This window comes from Pituophis catenifer, unplaced genomic scaffold, assembly GCF_029215685.1.
Source record: "Pituophis catenifer annectens isolate HBS135680 unplaced genomic scaffold, rPitCat1.0.hap2 SCAF_6, whole genome shotgun sequence".
Lineage (NCBI taxonomy): Eukaryota > Metazoa > Chordata > Lepidosauria > Squamata > Colubridae > Pituophis > Pituophis catenifer.
The window spans coordinates 95978929-96001058 of NW_027256886.1; the positions used below are offsets into that span (position 1 = coordinate 95978929).

The following is a 22130-nucleotide window of genomic DNA, read 5'->3' on the forward strand; positions in this document are numbered from 1 at the left end:
CTGTTGTAAATCGAGGACTACCTGTATTCCTTCAAATGCATAGGTCAATATCATGCTGAGTCATCAGCATGCAAGCAGGATCTTGTCTCATATTGTGCACTGTTCCCTCCTAATAGCTTTCTATCAATTTGAAATGAATGCATACCCTAGTGAAAATTCATAAAATCCCATGGCATACTTGTAAATAGGATCAAGCAGAAATGACATTTTAATAAAACAGGGTTTTTTTCAGTAGCATAAAAAGCTATAAAGAAGTCTAGAATAATCAATAGGAGTGCATTTCCTTGGTCTCTATTTTTCTAAAATAGGCCATTTTTCTAAACTTGGGGTTAAAGTTAGATTTTATTTTAAAACTGAGCATACATGGAATATTGCTTATTATGAACAGGAGAATTAAGTAGGCTTTTCAAAATTATTTTTGGCTCAGCTGAACTTCTGTCTTTTATTTCTAAATTTGAGAAACCAGCCCAAGAACCTTCACTGTTCCAACTATTTCATTCTGCAATGGCAAATGAAAATGAGGGAACTCTTACTCTGAGATTACCCTAAGAGACTATTTTGGTTATTGCAATATTGGGGATGAGGAACTATTTTCCAAATCCCAATAATTTTTGTATGCATTTATATAAATTGAATTTGGTCCATACAATATATAACTTGTGTCCTCATATGCCACATATCCATGTCCTTTCTCAGAACTTCCTCCAAATGCTACTCTGTACAACAAATGTTGAGGTTGATCTCTCTCTGTGTCCTTCTGTTAAGAAAGGTCTTGCCAAGTACTAGAGGATAGATACGAAAGTTGGAGACAGGCATAGGGTGCCTTCTGTAACACATCCGCTAAAGAGGAAAATGCTTAAATGCTTACACTGAAAACGGTCATAAAGAATTTTGCAGTATCTTATTTACAGTAGATGTCGTATATATGAAGCATCGCCCAAAACCAGCTCACATTTTTATGATTGTACAACTACTCTAAACTTCTATAAACATGAACAAATAAATTCCAAATTATCTTGTTAGCATAAAATTCATTTTGATCCCATCATTTTAGTGATGGAATATTCATTTTCTATCTGCACTGAGCATTCTACATGTCTGATCCTTCTCTAAAGACAAGATAAGAGAAATTGGGTAACAGAGAAAGCTATTGGTGTTCATGAAGTTTTGTCTCACAGAAGGCCTCCCTGAAAAATCAGACAGGAAGCAAAATTAGATGAGTTAATTATACACTATTGTTAGGATAGATTAACAGAATCTTGCAAGTCTGGTGGAACAAATTTCCCACTGCCACTTTAAACCAAGTGATCAATTAGAGCAGATCTTTTCTAAATTTCTTTCTCTGATTGTTAATCGACTGGAGGCTCCTCTTTCTCTTCTCTGTTTTTTTCCTAGACAGCACCTCTTCCCCTCATCCCACAAAGTTCCCACATAATCCATTTCACTCTGATACTGGCTGCCAGAGTAGGGTATTGTTGAGGCTGCTAGGTGGTGAGCAAAATCATATTTTCAAGATGACCTTCATCAGAAATAAAACAGATGGGAAGTTGTATAAGAAATACCTAAGCTAAAAAAAATCCAGGAAATTTCTGCCATTTTTCGCTCAGTTACAGCAGTTTTTGACTCCATATAGAAAGACTAAGATTTATTGCTGGATCATCCTATCAATGAACTGATTGAACTGTGAGTTCCATGTTCAAATACCAATTGTAAAAATCCAAAATTGAGATGATTGGCAGTGTAACAGTCAGATCCAGCAAGTTGAATGGCAACAATGCATAGGATGAATGCATCACCGCAAGTTGGTAAAGGAATGTAAAGAAAAATCTCTAATGTCATATTGCCTTAGTTGCTGACATGCCACCTGTTTTTTTTTTACATTTCTTCTGTCAGGATAGGGATGGACAAACCTCCAAGGTGAGGATCATCCGGATTTTTTTTCTGTATCTCCATCAGATCACAAAGTATTTGTATTTAGGGTAGGATCAAATCAGGAAACAGACACTCTGTTTATTCAGATTATTATTACTATAGATTTTAGGGATTACTGAGAAAAAGCATGAGAAACTCAAAGTAATCCCACCTTGATTTTGTTGAGGCAGATTTTAATTAGGTATAAAATGGTGCAGAGAGAAAATCTGACAGGCTTTCAGGATTGATGTCAGCCGTTTGAGGTAATCGACGTCAACAAATAGACAAGGCAGCAATTCAAAGAATGTTTTTTATATGTGGAAAATAGAATCGGAGAATCTTAAAAGCCTGTCAGAGTTTCCATTTGCCCCATTTTATACCAAATAGAATCAAGGCAGTTTTACCTTGAGTTTCTTTCTCACACTTTCCAAGACTGAGTAGCTTTTTCTCCTCTTTAATGGTTCGTCCATTCCTTTACCAAAGTCACCTCTATATTGCTTTACACATAGTTATGTCCTAACGATTTATGACTGAAAATAACTGGCACAATAATTTACTGCCATTCCTGATTACAGAACCTTGTCTTACTTTAATATGCTGATTCAAATTAGAACAGGAAAATTAAAAAAAAAACACATACAGCTATGAAGGCAAAGAGAATTATGACAATCATGACAAGATTGGTTACTTTGTGATTCAGAATAGTACAATATTTAATGTTTGGTTATGGCCATTTTAGAACAAAAGAAATTAGCCTTAAGAGGAAGAAAAACCCAATTTTTAAAACTCCTGTGCATTTAATATACAAAGTGTATATTCCTGGTTTCTGTTATTAATTACAAGTAGATAGAATCCCTGGACTTTGTGTCTTAGGTAAGTGAATGCCAGGGGGAAAAAAATCTAAATTACATTAGATGCCTTTATTCTATTCAGAAGTGTGGAAACTTGTGAGAAACGGTCTGCCTTATTTTAACCCCAGCTATGAGAGGAGGATGGGAAGTGGAGCAAGTGTTTGACAGTTGACAATGTCCATCACCCTGTTTAGTGATGATGCCTGGGGGGTAAAAATAGCGAGAATGACCTCATGGCTTTTAGCAGCAATACTGAAGAGACAAAAGAGCAGCTTTAAAAGGCCAGCAGAGTTGCAGTCAAAGGACCTGGACTCTTAAGGTTTTGATTCTGCTCCAGAAGGGAGCTACTCTACTCCTTCTCTCTCTCTCTCTCTCTCTCTCTCTCTCTCTCTCTCTCTCTCTTATGGAGAGCTGGGAGTTAAAAACAGTATGTGACATGCCCTGCTCTCCAGGACTGGATGCTGCTATCAAGCACTTGGACCAACCATATGCAGGTACCCATTTCCTTTGTGCCCTGAACTTAGCAAGCTTCTTCTCTTTCTGTATTTTTGTTTCATAGGGATGTTTGCCTGAGGAAGGAAACTGAATTAGGAAAAAAATAATAATTAGGAAAAAGTCGGATGAACAGAGCCAACAGTGGGTTGGAAGCTGCTTTGAACCAATGTATTGTGCAGTCCCTAGTTTCTTTCAAGAGAACAAGAATTTATCATGATAATATTACAGCTATTTCCACCACTGATGCTGTTTTCAAATGGCTGCTCTGGGAAAATAATGCTGAAGTGTCTGAATCATTAGTCTGTAATGGAAAAGGTTTGTTTTGCTAGAAATGTTACACTATTCTTCTTTCCATCCTACTTCCTGCTTTCCATGATAACGAGGGCTGTTATTATTATTAGCATTTGATTATAAAATAAACTATAAAACAAGGCAGCTTTTCCATCCTCATTTCTTCGACTTCTTAAGTGGAAGCATGGTAGTAACTGAAGGCAAATGCTTACCAGTGTTTTATTGTCATCTAACCACTGCTGTGCCAATATGAGACTGCTAAAGAGAGGTTTTGCAACATCTCATCAATGTACAATTTAAAAAATCTTAGGGCAATTTAAAAAATCAGAGTTATAATACAGGAAGCACTGCTCACTTGAAACTTCCATAGTACTGTACTTCTATATTGGGGAAGGTGGATATTCTTTTTTTGATAGATATATTTTAATAATTTAATAGAAGTATTTCTACTTAGACTAGAAAACCTCCAAAGTCCCTTCCAACCCTATTATTCTATGCTATTATTCTACTCCTATTCTCATTAGGAATATAGAGAATTATTAGTACTTTTTCTACCTCCATTTCAATGGATTATTATGTCACTCTCCTTAACTTTCAATCTGCTTAATAGCAGAACTGATAACATCCCAGTATCAACATTTATCTAAAAGAGTGGAGATGCCAGGAATGTTGTATAGACCCTTCAAATCTTAGCAAATCCCAAAAGACTTCTGAGCTGAGGGCCTGCAAAGGGACTTGGATCAGACATGTCAAACTCAGATTTGGCCCATGATGTGGTTAGATCTGGCCTGTGGGGCTACCCTGGAGTCAGCGAGGGGCCAGCCCCCACTGCCTCTGCCCTGGCCCAGCCCAGCCGTACACTCCCCCTGTAAGCACACACGGGAGACGGCAAGCATGTGGGCACTGGTGTCCCTGGTGAAAGGAAAGTGCTTTCCCACACAGGGGCAGGGTCAGTCCCCAGTGAAAGGAAGTGCTCATGAGCTGCAGGCATGTGGTCAGCCTATGGGGTGTCAGACAGTGCTGTCTTGCCCCACAGGCTGACCGCATTCTGGCCTGGATGACTGCCACAAAGTTGTTGTAGATCAACAGGTAATAGAGCCCCAGCAGCCACACCTGCCACCAGCACCTCCACCGCTTCTATGGCCCACTCACTGGCCTGGCCTTGCCCACTGGCCCTGCAGCCCACAAGCACTTCCCTTCTATCAGGATGGCCCAAACCCTACCTCATGCCCCTGTGTGGGAAAGCCATGGCTATCGGCAGTGTTGCCACACTCTCCTCCTTCCCTCGTCCCTTCCTGGGTGTGAAGGAAGGAAGGAAGGAAGGAAGGAAGGAAGGAAGGAAGGAAGGAAGGAAGGGAGGGAGGAAGGAGATGGGAATGAGAAGGAGGGAAGGAGGGAGGAATGAGAGGGAGAGAAGGTCTGAGGGAAGTCCTGCCTTAGCACTTGGCCACCAGCAGCCCTGCTGCCCTTTCGCCATCCCCTTGTCCCCTCCTCCTGGCCTCTTCTAGTTGTCTCCCATCCTATCGCTGAGGATGCTTTGTTTCAAAGCCAGGCCTCCTCGTATGGAGAGGGAGTGGGCCTCCCTCTGACCCATGCACTTTGCTCTTCCACACCCACTATGAGCAACCTGGCCACTGAGAGCGAGCACAGCATCAGGAGTCTCGAGGACGAGGTAAGCTCAGCTAGGCGCCCCCTCGGGGAAGCGGGGCTGGGCTGGGCTGCACTGCAGAGCCCCAATGCCCCGGAACTTGAGAGCAGGCTGGGTGCTTGCCCTCTGCTGCCCAGGGCTTTGAACAGTGTGTGCCACTGCCCGAGAGTCCTCCGCAAGGCTTTGTTGGATGAGGCGTTGGAATTCACCCTGGTCTCACCTTCCTCCACTGGAGACTTCTGGATCTTGCCTCCCAGTCTTGCCTGGACCCTCACAGGAGGCAGAGGATGGCGCTCCTGCATGTGGAAGTGCAGAGGAGAACATTTGCAGGAAGAAGGTTCCTCTGAGTCCAACTTCTGCCTTGACGGATCTCTGGAGAGATGAAGGAGTGGAGGGGGAGCTGTGTGAGGGAAAGCTGCCCCAACAAGACAGCATCCTTATCACACACAATTGAAAATGGGGATTCGAGAAGGGCCAGCCTCCCTTGTGCAGGACCGGGCAGCACTGCTTCTCTGCCTCCTCCTCTTGCTCTCCAGAGATCTGTCAAGGCAGAAGTTGGACTTGGAAGAAACTGCTTCCTGCAAACTTTCTTCTTCGCGCTTCCACATGCAGCAGCATCGTCCTCCGCTTCCTGCTTTGCTGGGACAGGGAAATGCCAATGATATCTGGGATTGGGAGAAGAATGTCTCCTTAGTCGTGCTGTTTGCGCGCACACACACACTCACTATTCCAAGCTTGGAGACTTTTATTCACATCTGAGTTTGCAAACTGCCAATCATGCCTTGGTTTGGGGAAAAGGCCCTCTCCTTCATCTCTGGATAAAATCCCCCAAACTTAGAATGTGTGTACGTGTTTATGTGTGTGAGCGCATGTATGCGCTTGGCTGCCAGCAGTTTGGGGAGGCACGAGGAGCTTGTGGGGCACCAAATTGTCCCCATTTCGAGTTAGCTGGTGCGACTTGTTCCATCCCGACCCAGCTGGCCCAAGTCAGCCATGCCCAGTGAGTGGCGGCAAGATGGCCATCCCACTCAGCCACCTAGTCATGGCAACCTGGCTGTTATCACCCAGCCACACCTACCCAGCCACGCCCACCTGGCCTCTGTGAGTCATCATAGTCTTACATGCAACTGGCCTTTTAAGAGCAACCATAATGCTGATGTGGCCCTCAATGAAATTGAGTTTGACACCCCTGGCTTATAAAAAGCCTAACAGTGCAACTAGGAGCTAACTAAACTAACTCTTTTCTTTTTGATGTATTAGGGCTCTATTTCCCCTTGTAGGTTTCTTTCCAACAGGTGTAAACTGGTATCTTTCACCTGATGGACCTTGATGTTATAAAGTGTAATAATTTCTGCGTATATTAAATAGCTATCAAGAATTTACTAGCTTGAATTTTATTGGGTCAGGTCTAAGTTTCAATTGCTCAATCATAAAGGCTCTCTGGAATTTACTGCCAAAGATTTCCTTTCCTCTATCAAAGTACTATGACATTCTTGCATTCCTTTGTTAGAAGAATGCAACCTTGAGGATTATTAATTTGGGAGCCAAGAACATTCCTTGTCATCGGTAAGGCTATTTTGCCTTACCGATGCTACAAATGTGCTTCCATGTAGATTTCTTTATAGAACCCTGATTGTGCTTTTTGTTGTTGTTCTTTACAGAGCTTAATCGTGGTGACAGCATGCAAGAAAAAAACATGAAGGAAGCCAAAACCAAATGCAGAACCATTGCGTCCCTGTTGACAGATTCCCCCAACCCCCACTCCAAGGGAGTTCTGATGTTTAAAAAACGCAGGCAGAGAGCTAAGAAATATACTCTAGTCAGTTTTGGGAGTGTGGAAGAAGACCGCTGCTATGATGAAGAGGATGGAGTCTTCCCAACTAGTGAGTCAGAATTTGATGAAGAAGGCTTCTCTGATGCTCGAAGTTTAACCAATCACTCAGATGGAGGCAACGCCTACCTTGACATTGAGAAGCCCAAAGGCCATCCTGCACAGGAGCAGGCCCAGCTACAGCAAGGGTTGAGTGAAGCCTCAGGGAGAGGAGCACAATTATTTGAGCAGCAGAGGCAGAAAACTGGGAAGCAGATGTTGGAAAATATGTCTGCCCAGAAACCAGAGGCAGAGCTCCCAAATTCAACCATTCAGTCTACATATAGCATGATGGGTATTGAAGCACCAATGCCATGGAAAGCGGAAAAGACGCCCCTAAGTGTCCATTTAGAATCTGCACAAGTTTCAAGTGAGCTGCCACCACCTAATCCTGCTCAGCTCCAGTCTCCATCCATTATCTTTGGAGAGGGAGCCCAGATATCTTCAAATACTTCAGGCATCTTCAACAGGTCTGCTCGGCCTTTCACTCCTGGCTTTTCTGGGCAACGTCCTATGACATCATCTGTTATGTTTAGACCTTTAGTGCTTAAAAAAAGTAGTGAGAGGGTAGGTGACCAGAGAACAGCTGCCCCTCCTGTTTCCCCTGTTTTTTCAGGAACAGTCCTTCCTGCTCCTCCATCATCAGAGCAATCTAAAGGCACAGCAAGTACATCTGTGTCTCTGTATATCCCAACTACACCATCAGTACAGACAGCAGCAGATGCAAAATCAGCAGAAGTTAAATCACTTTCCAAAGCAGGTAGAACCTCCACTGCTTCTATATTTCTCTCGTCCTCTTCTAAACCAGCTGTGGATGCAGTCATAGCTACATCTACCGTATTACCTTCTCCACAAACCCAGGATTTTGCATCTTCTCCTTTTTATGTTAGTCCAGTTCCACAGCCCCTCAATCAGCCCTCAATCCAGCAATTTGCCAGTAATGTCTCTGCTATTCCACGACCTGCTTCTGAGCCCTTGGCCTCCAGGGAGCAGAGGGTTGCAGTTCCAGCTCCCAGAACAGGTATCTTGCAGGAGGCCCGCCGCCGAAGCAGCAAGAAGCCCATGTTCAAATCTGTAGAAGAGAAGAAAAAGAATTCCCCAAACCCAGAGTTATTATCCCTTGTGCAGAATCTTGATGAAAAACCCAAAGGGGACCACCAAGGAGCAGGATTTGAGTCAGGCCCTGAGGAAGATGTTCTCAGTCTGGGAGCAGAAGCCTGCAACTTTATGCAGTTCTCAGGCCGGAAGTTCAAGACCCCACCTCCAGTAGCCCCTAAGCCTCAGCAGTCAAGCACCCCTAATGGAATGGTGAACGGCTCCTCTCCTGCACATGGCCTGTCTCATTTGAAGGGGAAAGGGGCAGAGCTTTTTGCTAAGCGGCAGAGCCGAATGGATAGGTTTGTGGTGGAGGCTGTACCAACATCAAAGCCAAGAACTCCATCTCCTGCACCTTCTCTTCCCTCTTCCTGGAAGTATTCACCAAATATTCGTGCCCCACCTCCCATAGCTTACAACCCATTACATTCCCCATTTTACCCATTGGCAGCTAGCAAATCCCAGGCCACAAAGGCAGAGAGCAAAATTAAAAAAGCACCAAGCCACAAATCAGGGATCAAAGTCATTGACTTCCTCAGACATCAACCATACCAGCTAAATTCTGCCATGTTCTGTTTTGGGGAGACTCCAAACACTGGTGTCCAGACCCCCACAAGTCCAACAGTTCAACAGTCCAGCTTGTCTTTCACACCGGCCAAGCAAGCCCCTGTGAAAACAACCAGGACCTATGAAATTCGTCGTTTTTCCACCCCTGTCCCAATGCCAATTTCAAGTGGTGTGGCTCCCACAGTGTTAGCTCCTCGTTCTGCCACAACATTGGATGAACCAGTTTGGAGAGCAGAAGTGACCTCAACTTCTGAGCCTGCGTCCCCAGGGCCATATCAGGGAGTTCCCCTCCAATATCAAAGTTCTCCTGAACTCAGTGAGAAGAACAGAGGTGCTTCCTCCAGCTGGCCCAAATCATCCCTCAATTTCCAGGTAGCTAGACCCAGGTTTTCAGCATCCCAAACTGGAATGCAGGCACATATTTGGAGACCAGGATCTGGTCACCAGTGAAAGAGTTTTTTTCTGTTTGTTTTAATATCTTCAATTTTGTAAGTGAGATTAGTTTTAGCTCACTGCTAATTGTGCTCTGAATTGCAAACTTAGGTTTGCTTCTGGGCAGTGTGCAAAATGGCCATAGGCACAAGCCAGATGTTTAAGCTAAATACTTGTCTTTGTGGTTCCCTTCTTCTGTTTAAACCTAATTCCTATAAATTAGATCAGTGAAGACAAACGAGACAAACTGCCTTTCTTCCTAAACCCAATCCCTCTGTTTTTTGGGTTTGAAATTCTTCAACAGGATTCAACAGGGTTTTGTTTTGTTTTGTTTTTTTGGAGCAGCAAAATAAAATAGTGAAGGTAGATAGCTTTTTCATTTACATGGCAGATGAATGAGACTCATCTTAAACAACAGGAAGCAGTCCAAACATCATGAATAAATTTTACCTCTGGAGAATTAACAGCCTGCTTCCATCTAAGCCCAAAGGTGGACAAAGAAATAAAATTGCCAAGAGTGGGGTTTGGTTTTTTTTCCTTTATAGGGAAACATTCCCTCAGTTCCCCCACATTTTGCCCTTGGATTAGCATTCTGAGACAAACGGGGGACTCCAGTCTGCTTTGCAATGTAAATGTATGTATGTGTGCCTCTGGATCAGTCTTGGCTTCTGGCAGCTGCCTGGACAAGATTTTTTTTTTTTGCAAAGCTTTTCCGAAGTGGCTTACTATTACTTGTTTCTTAGGGCTGAGAAAGTGGGACTGGCTCAAGATCACCTGGCTCAGCTGGCTTCAGGCCTAAAGCAGGACTAGAACACAAGTCCATGGTGCTTTATAGTTCTGTGGCCAACATTTGTGGCTAAGATGTTTGACTGAGACCCAAATTCAAGGTCCTACTTAGCTCTAGACCTCTGGGTCAGTCATTATCTTTCGGGCTTCTTAAAGAGCTAAGGGAATGAGGAAATTAAGGGCAAAACATCATGTGTTCCATCATGAACTTGTAGAAGAAAGGAAGGCAAAAATACACACATTATATACAAATAAAGCAGAACATTTGAAAGGCACTGGTTCACATAAATGTATCTGCAACCTCAGCCTGTAATTACTAAATGGGACAGGAGCCAAAAACTAAATCCTTCCTTCTCAGAGTCTTAGCAAAAACTGTGCATGACTTTTAGGGCCAGGAAGAAAGACTGAAAGGGCTGGGAATGAAAAAGGCATAGAAATGATCTTCTAGGTTAAGCAGCTGTGATTTAAATACAGCCAGAAGACCTTAGTCTCCCTATCTTCTTATGACCCATTTTTTCCTAACTGCAAGAAAGATATAAATGTAGAAAGTTTACTCATCAGGTCTTTTCCTGGAAGCCATTTTCCATAAATCAGAAAAAATATTTTCTGGAGGTTTCTGAGAAAAAAAGAATAGGTTGAGAGAATTCACGGGAGCAAAACACGAAGTGTTGACTATTGAATTTGCTAAAATAAAGGATGGCATTCATTTCTTATTACGAGAGAGCAAGTAGAAGGGGGGAGGGAAGTATGAGCAAGTGTGAAAATTCATGAGGTAGGATTTGCATTCATATCTAAGATGATTGATTTAATTACTAAGCCAAAACATCAGCAAAAGTCCTTATAGGCTCTTGCAATTTAATTAAAGATAACAAGTGAGGAGAAGTTATTTTACAGCTACTTGAAATCTTTAAATGTACCCAGGTAGTGATGCTAGAAGCAAGAGGATATTAATCCCAGGATTACTCTGCATTCACTCAGTCCCTTGAAATTTTGTGATGGGGGTTGTATTAGGAGTGCAGTGCATAGGGGAAAACACTAAAAATATAATCTTACCCTGGGTCCTCCTTTGCCAGCAATCACATCTAGATCCTTGAGAATTTGGTGTCAAATACCCAACATTCAGTCCAATTTTAAATTAGCCCATTTACAGAAAATTTACATGAGCTAAAGTCAAAGGATTGGAGTGTGCAAATAGTGTATTTTATCTCAGATATCAGGATCTTTCCTAGGCTGCATGGCTTGACATCAATCTAAACTGCAGTTCTTGAACTGGCTGTCTGAATAAGCTGCCAGAATTATTTATATTATTTTGACAGTTCTTGTTGCTATGAATGGGAAAGGAATTACATGTAACTTAGTTTATCTGGACCTTCATTCAGTGGATTTCATACTTTAGATACAACAGGTAAGATTTTAATTCAAATCTCTTCTTCAAAACCAGTTTTGCCTAAAATTGTCCAGGCAATTGTTGCAAGGTATGCCATTAATGTAATCATATAGACAACAATTTTTTGAATTTTGCATCAATTTATACGTTTTGTGTAATTACACAAATCATAATGTAAAAAAATTCAGTTAGTTCTCCAAACAATGTAAATTAGTGCTAATGACATAAATTGGATTTAAGGGATAGTTGGATTTAATGGGCTACACATACACATCTGTTAAATAGCTTTATAGCTTTGTTTATGCAACATATTAAACTGGAAAACATGGTATTTGAACATTTGCAAGCTGCCATATAACTAGGTCACAGCCTTTTAGCCCTTACCACTCTGTCCATGTTGGGTTTCCTATTGGGACTTCTAACAAACAGTTCTGATTTCTGAGATTCTAGAGCAGGATCAATTTCAGGTTCCATTGACACAGAGAGCCTGTGTTCAGAGAATTGAATAAAGAGCCATAGGCAATTAAGGACTTTGTAGTTTAGCCTATCATGCAGAGAGACAAAGGGCCTGAAGAAAGCTAAAGAACTGCCAGTTTAGGAAAACTTAATGCAATTGCCAAATCTCTTTGGGATGTTTTAAGAAAGAATCCTTGATGATGAGGCACCAAAAAGCCACCTAACTTTAATACCAAATAATATTTTCAATAGGCAGGAGAATTCTGGTAAGATTTTAAATAGGGAGGATGGTGGAATGAATTCCAAAAGAAATAGCAATTAGCATAGATTAACCAAGAATTTGTACTATCCAAGACTGAAACAAATGGAGATTAAATGGAGGAGACTTTGAGATCCAGTTTCTATAACCAAGTCCAAATTTTATAATGCAAAGTCGAGCATTGCTAGGACTCATTGCAACCTTTTGGATCTCATGGAGTGAAGTGTGACCATTCAGAATGAACACACCTCTCAGAGCAGAGAGTGTCTGTTGTGGGTCTCGAGAACTTTTCAGAACTGCTCAGAAATACCAATTTTCAGTACAAGCCCTATTAAGAAAGTAAAGGATCTTACCATGGGAATATAGCAGCTGAGCTAGCCCTTTCCTCCCTCACTACTGAATTTTCTGTTAACTGGATAATAGATATGAAGTTGTGGTAGGAAACACTGCCAAAAGACGCACAAGCAGTCTTCAGCTAAGCCTCCGGGAAAGGGACAACTGCAGCTCTTCCAATCGCTGATTGAAGAACACTAAAAAGTGAATTTTTTACCTGGAATGCAAAAAGACACTTTGGAGGATCTTTGCATCTTTCTGATCATCACATTGGCTTTCTCCGCAACAAACTCAAAGAATGATCTTTGCTAGAGTGCTGTTTGTGACTCACAATGATGCTTCTCCTGCTTTTTCTGAAGAGTGACCATTTCATGTTGAAGAAAGGAACCTGCCAGCTGGAAGCTTCCCCCCCCCCAACTGTGTGAGGCTGAACTTCTGAAGTAATAATAGAACTGACACTGTCATTCAAGTTTTTTTTTCTTTCATTTGAAACTAAAAGTCACTTTCCAAATGCTTGTGCTGAGGAATAAATTTCTGATATGCACTTTAATTCTTCTCTGCGTTTGGCTTTTTCATTCTCATATTCCTATTATGCTAGAAAATAAAATGAGTACAGGTAATCTTTGATTTACAGCCACAATTGAGCCTGAAAATTCTGTTGCTAAGGGAGACATTCATTGAGTTTTGCCCCATTTTACGATAGTTCTTGCCACCATTGTTAAGTGAATCACTGCAGTTATTAGATTAGCTCTTAGGGATTGAAGTCTAAAACATATTCAATTATGCCAAGAAAATAATAAGGAAAACATTATAATTAGAGTTGCACAGCCACAGTGACAGCCAGAGTACACCATGAACCATGAACCATTGTATTTTATGGGAGCTGAGTCTTCCAGATAAAAATTAGGAACAGCTTGAGATTTACAGTAGTTAGCTCTGAGGTTTGAAAATTATAAATCTGATGTACATTCTATATGAAATGTGAGACAGATTATTTTCTCTGATTATTGTTTGAGACTGATTATTATTGGAAGCCAAATAATCCCAAAGCAACATGAAAACTGAAACCTTGAAGTTAGATTAAACAATAAAACAGGAATGGCCCATGTTCATCTTTCTCTTATATAATCAGCGTGTTCTAGAATTTCATAATCTTCCTTCCTTGGCCTCTGAATATCAATCTATTTCCTTGAACTTTCTGGTGGAAAACAGGGAGCCACTACCCTGTTAATATAAGCTTCAGTTTTCCTCAACTTGCAACCAGGTGCAGGCTGAAGCTCAAAGCCATAGGAATACACGGGAATTGCTATCAAATGCATAAACCCGTCGAACATACTTATGATTTATATGTGGAATTAAGGATAATCTCTTAATTTAAGATCACTTAACTCTGGGATGCATGAATGAATTTGATTATTGCTTTCCATTTCTTCCAATACAATAAAATACTGGAAAGAAATTCTGTGTAGGGGCTCAGAATTCTGTTACCAGCAGGGTAACTTTCTGACAATTGAACAGAACAAAACCAAAACTAGAGTGGGGGACCAGCTGAAAAAAGAAAGTTTAAATTAAAAATGGACCAATTCCAGATAGGTTTGGAGGAAATTCCCGCCCCCTCCCATGCTTCCTTATGGAGGAGAGAGTTGGACTACCGCTTCGAATGTGGCTGACTGTTCCATTCTAACCTCTCCCAACTTTCTCCTGGCCAAATGATACAGAGCATGTAGTTCCTCTGCTTCATAGGGCTGATCGGGTCTTCCTGCTTGCTTCCACATGAAGGTGAGCCATGTGCTGCTTTAAGAGGGCAAGAATTTCCCTAGCCTGATGGGAGACAACCACTACCTGAGTTCTCCTCCTGTATCAATATCAATAACACTTAGACTTATATACCTCTCCACAATGCTTTACAGGCTCCCTGAGCAGTTTACATAGTTAGCATGTTGCCCCCAACAATCTGGGTCTTCATTTTACTGATCTCAGAAGGATGGAAGGCTGAGTCAGCCATGAATTGGTCAGGATTGAACTCTTGGCTGTGACCAGAGTTAGCCTGCAATTCTGTCTAGCCTGCAGTACTACATTCTAACCACTGCACCTCATGGCTCCTCAACTGCTCAAACACAAGTATTTCCCCCCCCCACCTTTGCTGGCACAAGCATGGCAGTTCAAGCCTATCTGCCAAGCCTATCATTCCATTTTACACATCTGCTTCTTTTCCAATTGGAACAATTCCTCTAGCAAGTCAACCCACCGGTCCTTTCATCTTGGCTGTTGGATTACCTGCCATGAAAGGCTGGCTTTTCTAAAATATAAATGGTCCTTGGTAAATAATGGCATTTGGGACTGAAATTTCCACCACTAAGCAATGGGAACATGAAGCCATTGAGCAATAGAAATTGCAGTCCCAATTGCCATAGTTAAGCAGATCACTCTGGGTTGTTAAGTGAGGACATTGTGTGATACTTTTGTGACTCCTGTCGGCTTCCCCATTGACTTTGCTGGCAAAAAGGGTTGCAAATGGTGATCCTGCGACTGCAGGATGCTGTGATGTCATAACTAAGCTGAGTGTCATGCCCCCAGATCATAATCACATGATTGTGGGATGCTGTGATAACTGGAACTTTATGAGTGTTCATAAATACCATTTGTTTGGCATCATTGTAAATTTGAATAATAAATGAATGAGTGGTTGTTAAGAGAGGACCATCTGTAGACCAGTGTTGTAGTGGCACGGTGAAATAGTGTTTTCTTTGTTGTTCTTTTTTTAAACCAAGATATATTAGAATGTAGGACATAAATAATAGGATTAGAAAGTCTTCTAGTACAACCCCTTGCAGGAGATCCTATACCATTCCAGACAAATGGCTGTTCAGTCTCTTCTTGAAAACCTCCAGTGATGGAGAACCCACAAACTCCTAGAGGCAAACCATTCCACTGATTAATTGGTCTCACTGTCAGGAAATTTCTCCTGAGTTCTAGGTTGGATCCTTCTTTAATAATCTTCCACCTGTTGCTTCTTGTCCTGCCCTCAACTGTTTTGGAGAATATGTCAACCCCCTCTTCTCTCTGATAGCCCCTCAAAAGTGGAAGACTGCTATCGTATCACCCCTAGTCCTTCTCTTCATTAAACTAAAAGGTAAAAGTAAAGGTTCCCCTGCACATGCGTGCTAGTTGTTTCCATCTCTAGACTAGACATGTATTAATTATGTGGTTTATCCTCTCAGACCTCTTATCATCTTTGTTATTCTTCTCTTTTTCTAGGATCTCAACATTTTTTTAGTATCATGATGACCAGAATTGGATGCAATATTCCAAGTGTGATCTCACCAGTGTAGTATAAAGAAATACTATTACTTCATGTGATCTTGAAACTATCTCTCTGTTGATGCAATCTAGGATTGCATTATTTTTTTTGGCAGCTGCAACATACTGCTGGTTCATACTAAAGTGGTGTTCTATTAGGACACCTGCAATAGATCTCTCATACAATTGCTACTATTGAGCCAGATAACACCTATTCTATATTTGTAAATTTACTTTTTCTTATCTATGTGTAGGATCTTAACTTTTCTCATCATTGACTTGCGTTTTGTTGGATAGGGCCCAGCATTCAAGTCAGTCAAGGTCCTTCTGAATCTTGAGTCTATCATCTAAGAGTTATCTATTCCCCCTAGCTTGGTATCATCTGCAAATAGTGATGAGTTCTCCTCCTAACCTAAAGAGTACTGGGCCTAAGATAGAACCTTGAGGTACTGCATTGCATGCTTCCCTCCATGTAGATGTAGTTCCATTGAGGACTACCTGTTGAATGTGGTTGGTCAGTCAGTTGTGAATCCATCTGGTGGTGGTACTGTCTATCCCACATTGTTCCTATCAAGAAGTAGACTCTACTTTGTCAAATGCCTTACTGAAGTCTAAGTAAACTATGTTCACAGTGTTTCCCTTATCTACTAATTTGCCAAAGAAGGCAATAAGTTTGTCTGATATGATCAATTTTTTTGACAAATTCATGTGGCTTCTACTAATTATCTTGTTCATTTTTAGGTGCTTACAAATGCACTGCTTGATTATCTTTTCCAGGATCTTTCCAGATACCATTATCAGGCTGGTTGGTCTGTAGTTTACTGGATCCAGTTTTTTTCCCTTTTGGAAAAGAGAAACCACATGTGATTGGAACCAGATCAACTCTTTTCCAATCCTCTGGTAATTTCCCCATGTTCCAGAAGCTCTGAAGGATTATGTTCAGTGGTTCTAAGATCACGTATGCCAGTTCCTTTAGAACTCTAGAGATGTAATTCATCTAATTCAGATAATTTGAACTCATCTAGACTGGATAGATGTTCTCTTAACCTTTTCTTGCCTATTTTGCCATGCATTTCTATTCTGTGGTGCTGCTTTTGGTAAGTTGGTCTAATGCAAAGAATTAATTAAGCAGCTCTGCTTTCTCCCTGCTACTCATTACTATAGTGTTGGAGATGGCCAGGCTGAGCCCAAGGGAGGGGTCAAATGCATCATAAATCACGAGTCCCTGCGCACCCACAAGAGATCTAAGTCCAGCCCTCTCATTTCCCTTTAAAAGCCAGTTGGACAGATTCTTGTAGCAAGCTTAAGCTTGCAATAAATTTTTAAAGTCATTTGCACTGCCTGAATCTCCTAATATCCCTGGCGCTTGACAGTTATCTCCCTGCCATGTTCTCCCAATAGTGGCCCAATCGTTTCCTTGACTTTTTTCTTGTTTCTAACTTGTTGAAAGAAACTTTATTATTTTTCGCATTTGTTGCAAGTGTTAATTCATTCTGAGCCTTAGTTTTCCTGTTTTCATCCTTCCAGATTCAGGCTATTTATAGTTATTCTGTTCTAGTTATATATCCCTCTTTCCATTTTTTATACTTGTCCATTTTTTCCTCTCAGTTTGTCACAGAATTCTTTATGCAATCTTGGCTTATCTGGGACCTCTTGTTTTATTCTCTCTGTGGCATTGTGTTAAATTGGGTTTCTATAATCTCATTTTTCAGAGTTTCCTAAAAGGGGTTGTTCCTCTGTCCTGGTCCTGTTAGACCTCTCAATGGCTTTTGATACCATTGACCATGGTATCATGCTGCGCCAGTTGGAGGGGTTAGGAATAGGGCGCACCGTGTTGCAGTGGTTCTCATCCTTCCTCTCTGACCATACGCCGTCTGTGTTGGCCGGGGGACAGTGGTCGACCTCGAGGCCCCTTGACTGTGGGGAGCTGCAAGAGTCGGTCCTCTTGCCCCTCCTGTTCAACATTTATGTGAAGCCACTGGGTGAGATCATCTGTGGTTTTGGGGTGAAGTGCTATCAGTACGCTGATGACACTCAGCTGTACATCTCCACCCCGGACCGCCCCAATGATGCCCTTGATGTGATGTCCCGGTGCCTGGAGGCCGTGCGGATCTGGATGGGGAGAAACAAGCTCAGACACAACCCCTCCAAGACCGAGTGGCTATGGTTCCTGGCATCCTGGTATAGCCAGCTGGCTCCATCGCTGAGTATTGGGGGTGAGATCTTGGCCCCCACAGAGAGGGCTCGTAACTTGGGTGCCTTCCTGGATGCACGGCTGTCTTTAGAACAGTGGTTCTCAACCTTCCTAATGCCGCGACCCTTTAATACAGTTCCTCATGTTGTGGTGACCCCCAACCAGGGGTGGGTTCTAAATTTTTTTACTACTGGTTCTGTGGGCGTGGCTTATTTTGTGGGCATGGCTTGGAGGTCATGTGACTGGGTGGGCGTGGCTAGCTGGTCATGTGACCGGGTGGCCATGGCTATGTGTATAGGGACTACTCAGAGGGCTGAAAAAAGTCATTTCTGACAGGTCCTCGCACTTTTGACTGGTCCTCACACTTATGACCATCCTCACATTTATGCCCGTGCAGCATTCTTACCATGTCACTCATTTCACAACTGCTTCTTTTCACCATGGTGATAAGATAGGGCAAAAAACGTAAAATGTGAGGATAGTCGTAAATTCGAGATCTGGTCAAAAGTGCGAGGACCAGTCAAAAATAAATTGGATGAATACAAAGTGGCTGAAATATGGCTGACAATAGGGCTGGTGAATCAGCAAATTCTCAAGCCATGACTGTTCAGGCTTTTCAAGAACTTCTAGACTCTTTTACTTCTGCCCTGTTGGATACAATTGAAAGGGCTTTTTCAAAAAGCAGCTTGGGAAAATATAAGCAGTTGTTAGAGGGACAGCAGGAAATTATTCAGAGGAATTTGTTTTTGGAAGATCAAGAGATGGTCAGGATTAAAAGACAGGCTGGCACAGTTGAAACAAAGGTTTTGGTGGACGTTTCCATTCAATTGACAGAAAAGCAACAAATAGTCTCTTTATTGCAAGTTGACAATCTTTATGGCAACAAATTCTGGTTATATGGACAAAGAAAAGGACTGAATGATTATACAAGCAAGAAGAGACGAAATGGGGATTTCAAGTTAGAAAACGCGACCTCAAGAAGAGAGCGAGTATTTCAGAAACATCAACCTCAAATCACCATTTTAAAAGTTTCAAAAATAAAATTGGGGGGACTGTTGAAAGAATTTATAAAAAAAAAGGATTGGAAAAAATATAGAAAGAAGAGAAGAACAGAGGATTAAGAAAGATATCTTCCTGTGGATTTTGAAATTGGCACCGGGCAAATATGTGTTTTAATGGTATTAAGAGATTTTTAAAATGTTTAACATAAGAATATATTATTTTAAAAAGATATATGAGATAAATTGTATAAGCTTTTAAGATGCCTAACCTTTTGAAGCGAAGAGGATTAATGTTAATTTCAGAATTTTATTGCAAAATGATAATTAGTTTTGGATAGTAAAAGGGCTGCTCTCTAAAAAGTTAGAGGTATTAAGACGGTTAATTGAAAATTTGAAAGACATCCTCCTGTAGATTTTGAAATTTATATTTGGTAAATAAGTGTTTTAAAAGTATTAAGAGATTTTTAAAATGTTTAACATAAGACTATATTATTTTAAAAGATATATGAGATAAAATGTGTAAGATTTTAAGATGAAAATTTTTTCTTTTTCTTTTTCTCTTTGAAAGAAAGAGGATTAATGTTAAACTCAGAATTTCACTAGGGAGTAATGTTCAAAAAGAATGATGTTCGAGGGTATAGAAATGGAATTTATTCATGATTTTTACTGTTTGTAAGACTGCTAAAGTATCGGATTATACATCAAGAAAAAGTTTTTTTTTATAAGTAGGAAGAATGAATTTAATTTAATTTGTTTTGAGAATTTATAAAAGGGAGGTTGATGAATTGGAGCAAGGGGAGTGAAAGAACATGTGGGAGTTTTGAACTTTATAATTAGTTAGTTTATTTTAGCATATGTTTGTTAGATGCTATACCCTGTTTTTGCTCTGGGAAGTCAGGCGGGTGGGGAGGGTGGGATAAGGGATGGGGGAGGAAGTGGTGAATAGAGAAAGTTTTAGCAGAAGAAAGTATCTACAAGTAGAATACAGGAGTTGCTCAGACACTAAAGGAGGAAAATATTTCACAGCAAAGAAGTTAGAAAGGAGAGAGGAGGAGGGGTAGGAAGAGGAGAGGGAGGGTGAGGAATGGAAGAAAGGAGAGGAGGAAGGGAAGGGAAGGGGACAGGAGTAGGAGTGAAGGTGAGAAGGGGGAAAAGAGGAGAGAAGTGGGGGAAACGAAAAGGAAGTAGGATGAGGTGGGAGAGGAGGCAGGAGAAAGTAGAAGAGAAGAGGAGGGAGGGAAGGAAAAGAAAGGAGGAGAAGAAGAAGGTTTGTTGTAGAATGAGGGAAGAAAGAGAAGAAGAACAACTCCGAATGTAATTAAAATGTCTTATTTTAATGCTTTCTTTTGTATAAGAAAATGTACAATTTCTATTATGTGGGGAAGGGGAAAGGGTGGGGGGGAGAAAATTGTTTGTAATTCTTATAAAACTTTTCAATTAAAAAATAATAATAATAACAACTTTTTCAGCCCTCTGAATAGTCCATGTGCACAAAAGGACTACCCAGAGGGCTGAAAAAAGTGATTTCTGACAGGTCCTCGCACTTTTGACCGGTCTTCGCACTTATGACTGGTCATCATTTATGCCCATTTTAGCATTCTTAACAACCGTGTCACTCATTTCACAACTGCTTCTCTTCACCATGGTGACAAGATAGGGCAAAAACGTAAAATGTGAGGACAGTTGTAAGTTCGAGGACTGGTCAAAAGTGCGAGGACCAGTCAAAAATAACTTTTTCAGCCCTCTGAGTAGTCCATATCCACAAAAGGACTACCCAGAGGGCTGAAAAAAGTGATTTCTGACAGGTCCTTGCACTTTTGACCAGTCTTCGCACTTATGACTGGTCATCATTTATGCCCATTGTAGCATTCTTAACAACCATGTCACTCATTTCACAATTGCTTATCTTCACCATGGTGACAAGATAGGGCAAAAACGTAAAATGTGAGGACAGTCAAAAATAACTTTTTCAGCCCTCTGAGTAGTCCATATGCATAAAAGGATACAGCAATAGAGAGAGATGAAGGAAGGGAAGGGAAATTAGAGTAGGAGGGAGGGTAAGAGAGGGAGGAAGAGAGGAGGAGAAGGAGAAAGGAAGAGGAAGTAGGGAGAAGAAGAGGGGGAGGAAGAGAAAGTAAGAAGGAAAGAAAAGAGAGAGGTGGTAGGTTTGAGGAGAAAGATTGCTGTACAATAAAAAAGATGAAAGGGAAGAAAGCCAACCCCAAACAAATATAAAGATATTAAGATAAAGAATGAAATGTTAAACTTTAAAGAATAAAAGAGAACAAATATGAATAAATAACAATAATTAGAAACACACATACAAACATACAATGTATTTTCTTTGAACAGAGTATTTGGCCGGTTCACAAATTTAAACAGTGTTTAGTCATTTCAATTAAATTTACAATTTCTATATTTCCTTTTTGCCATATTTATTCCTCATCTATTTTTTAAAAAAACCAATATTACCCTTCATCCTCATCTCTAATCTTAATCAAATTCAATTTTTCCCTTCTATTCTATATTATACCCCTTCCCATTGTCATCTATTTTTATATCCATCCTCACATTGGTTAATTATGTAATATTACAGTTGTTTAATATAAATTCAACATTTTAATATAAATCAATTAGTTATATAACTACCTTTTTTGTATATTAATTAATATGAACATGAATATTCCAATTATTTCCATGCAATCCCATTTCTTACAAATCAATTAATTATATTTACCAATAATAATAAACCAAATAATTTCCCCCATATATTCCTCCAAACCACAACTTAACCATTTCTGCTTTCAACACAATATACAATTAATAGTATCTCGATTATTATAATTCCCTAGTTAAATAGAGCTTTTTTTCTTTTGTGTTTTAAAATCTTGAACTCTCCACTTTTTCCCTAAATTGCCCATTGTTTGCACCTACCTTTTTTGGTGAGGAAAAAGAAAAGAAATCTGCCTGCCTAATTTTCCAATTTTGTAGCAACAGCAAAGCCAACAGCCTGCTTTACTTTCAGTTTCGTTTTTCAGCATAGGTGGGGGGGAAAAAATTGCTCCAGCACTCTTTGCAAACAAGCAGCGGAGCCCTGAGCAAAACAGCTGAGAGTAAATCAGCTGAGAGTCAGGAGCCGATCTAATCAAGGGCTAATTAGCCTATGCTGAAGGTCCGCGGGCCAATAAAATTACAAAAAAACACCGAACCATTTGTTAAATTGCTGGCTCGCCCGCCCCTCGCCCACCACTATT

The 22130-nt window shown here is 40.8% G+C and overlaps 1 protein-coding gene across 1 annotated transcript in view; it reads left to right on the plus strand.

Annotated features, from left to right (window-relative positions):
* SYNPO2L (synaptopodin 2 like) overlaps positions 1–12931 on the plus strand; it is a 52339-nt gene extending 39408 nt beyond the window's left edge. Inside the window, exon 4 of the mRNA XM_070946422.1 lies at positions 6858–12931. Coding sequence (XP_070802523.1) covers positions 6858–9178 — 2321 coding nt within the window. The 3' untranslated portion in view covers positions 9179–12931. The remainder of the gene's footprint in view (positions 1–6857) is intronic.
* The last annotated feature ends 9199 nt before the right edge of the window (positions 12932–22130 follow it).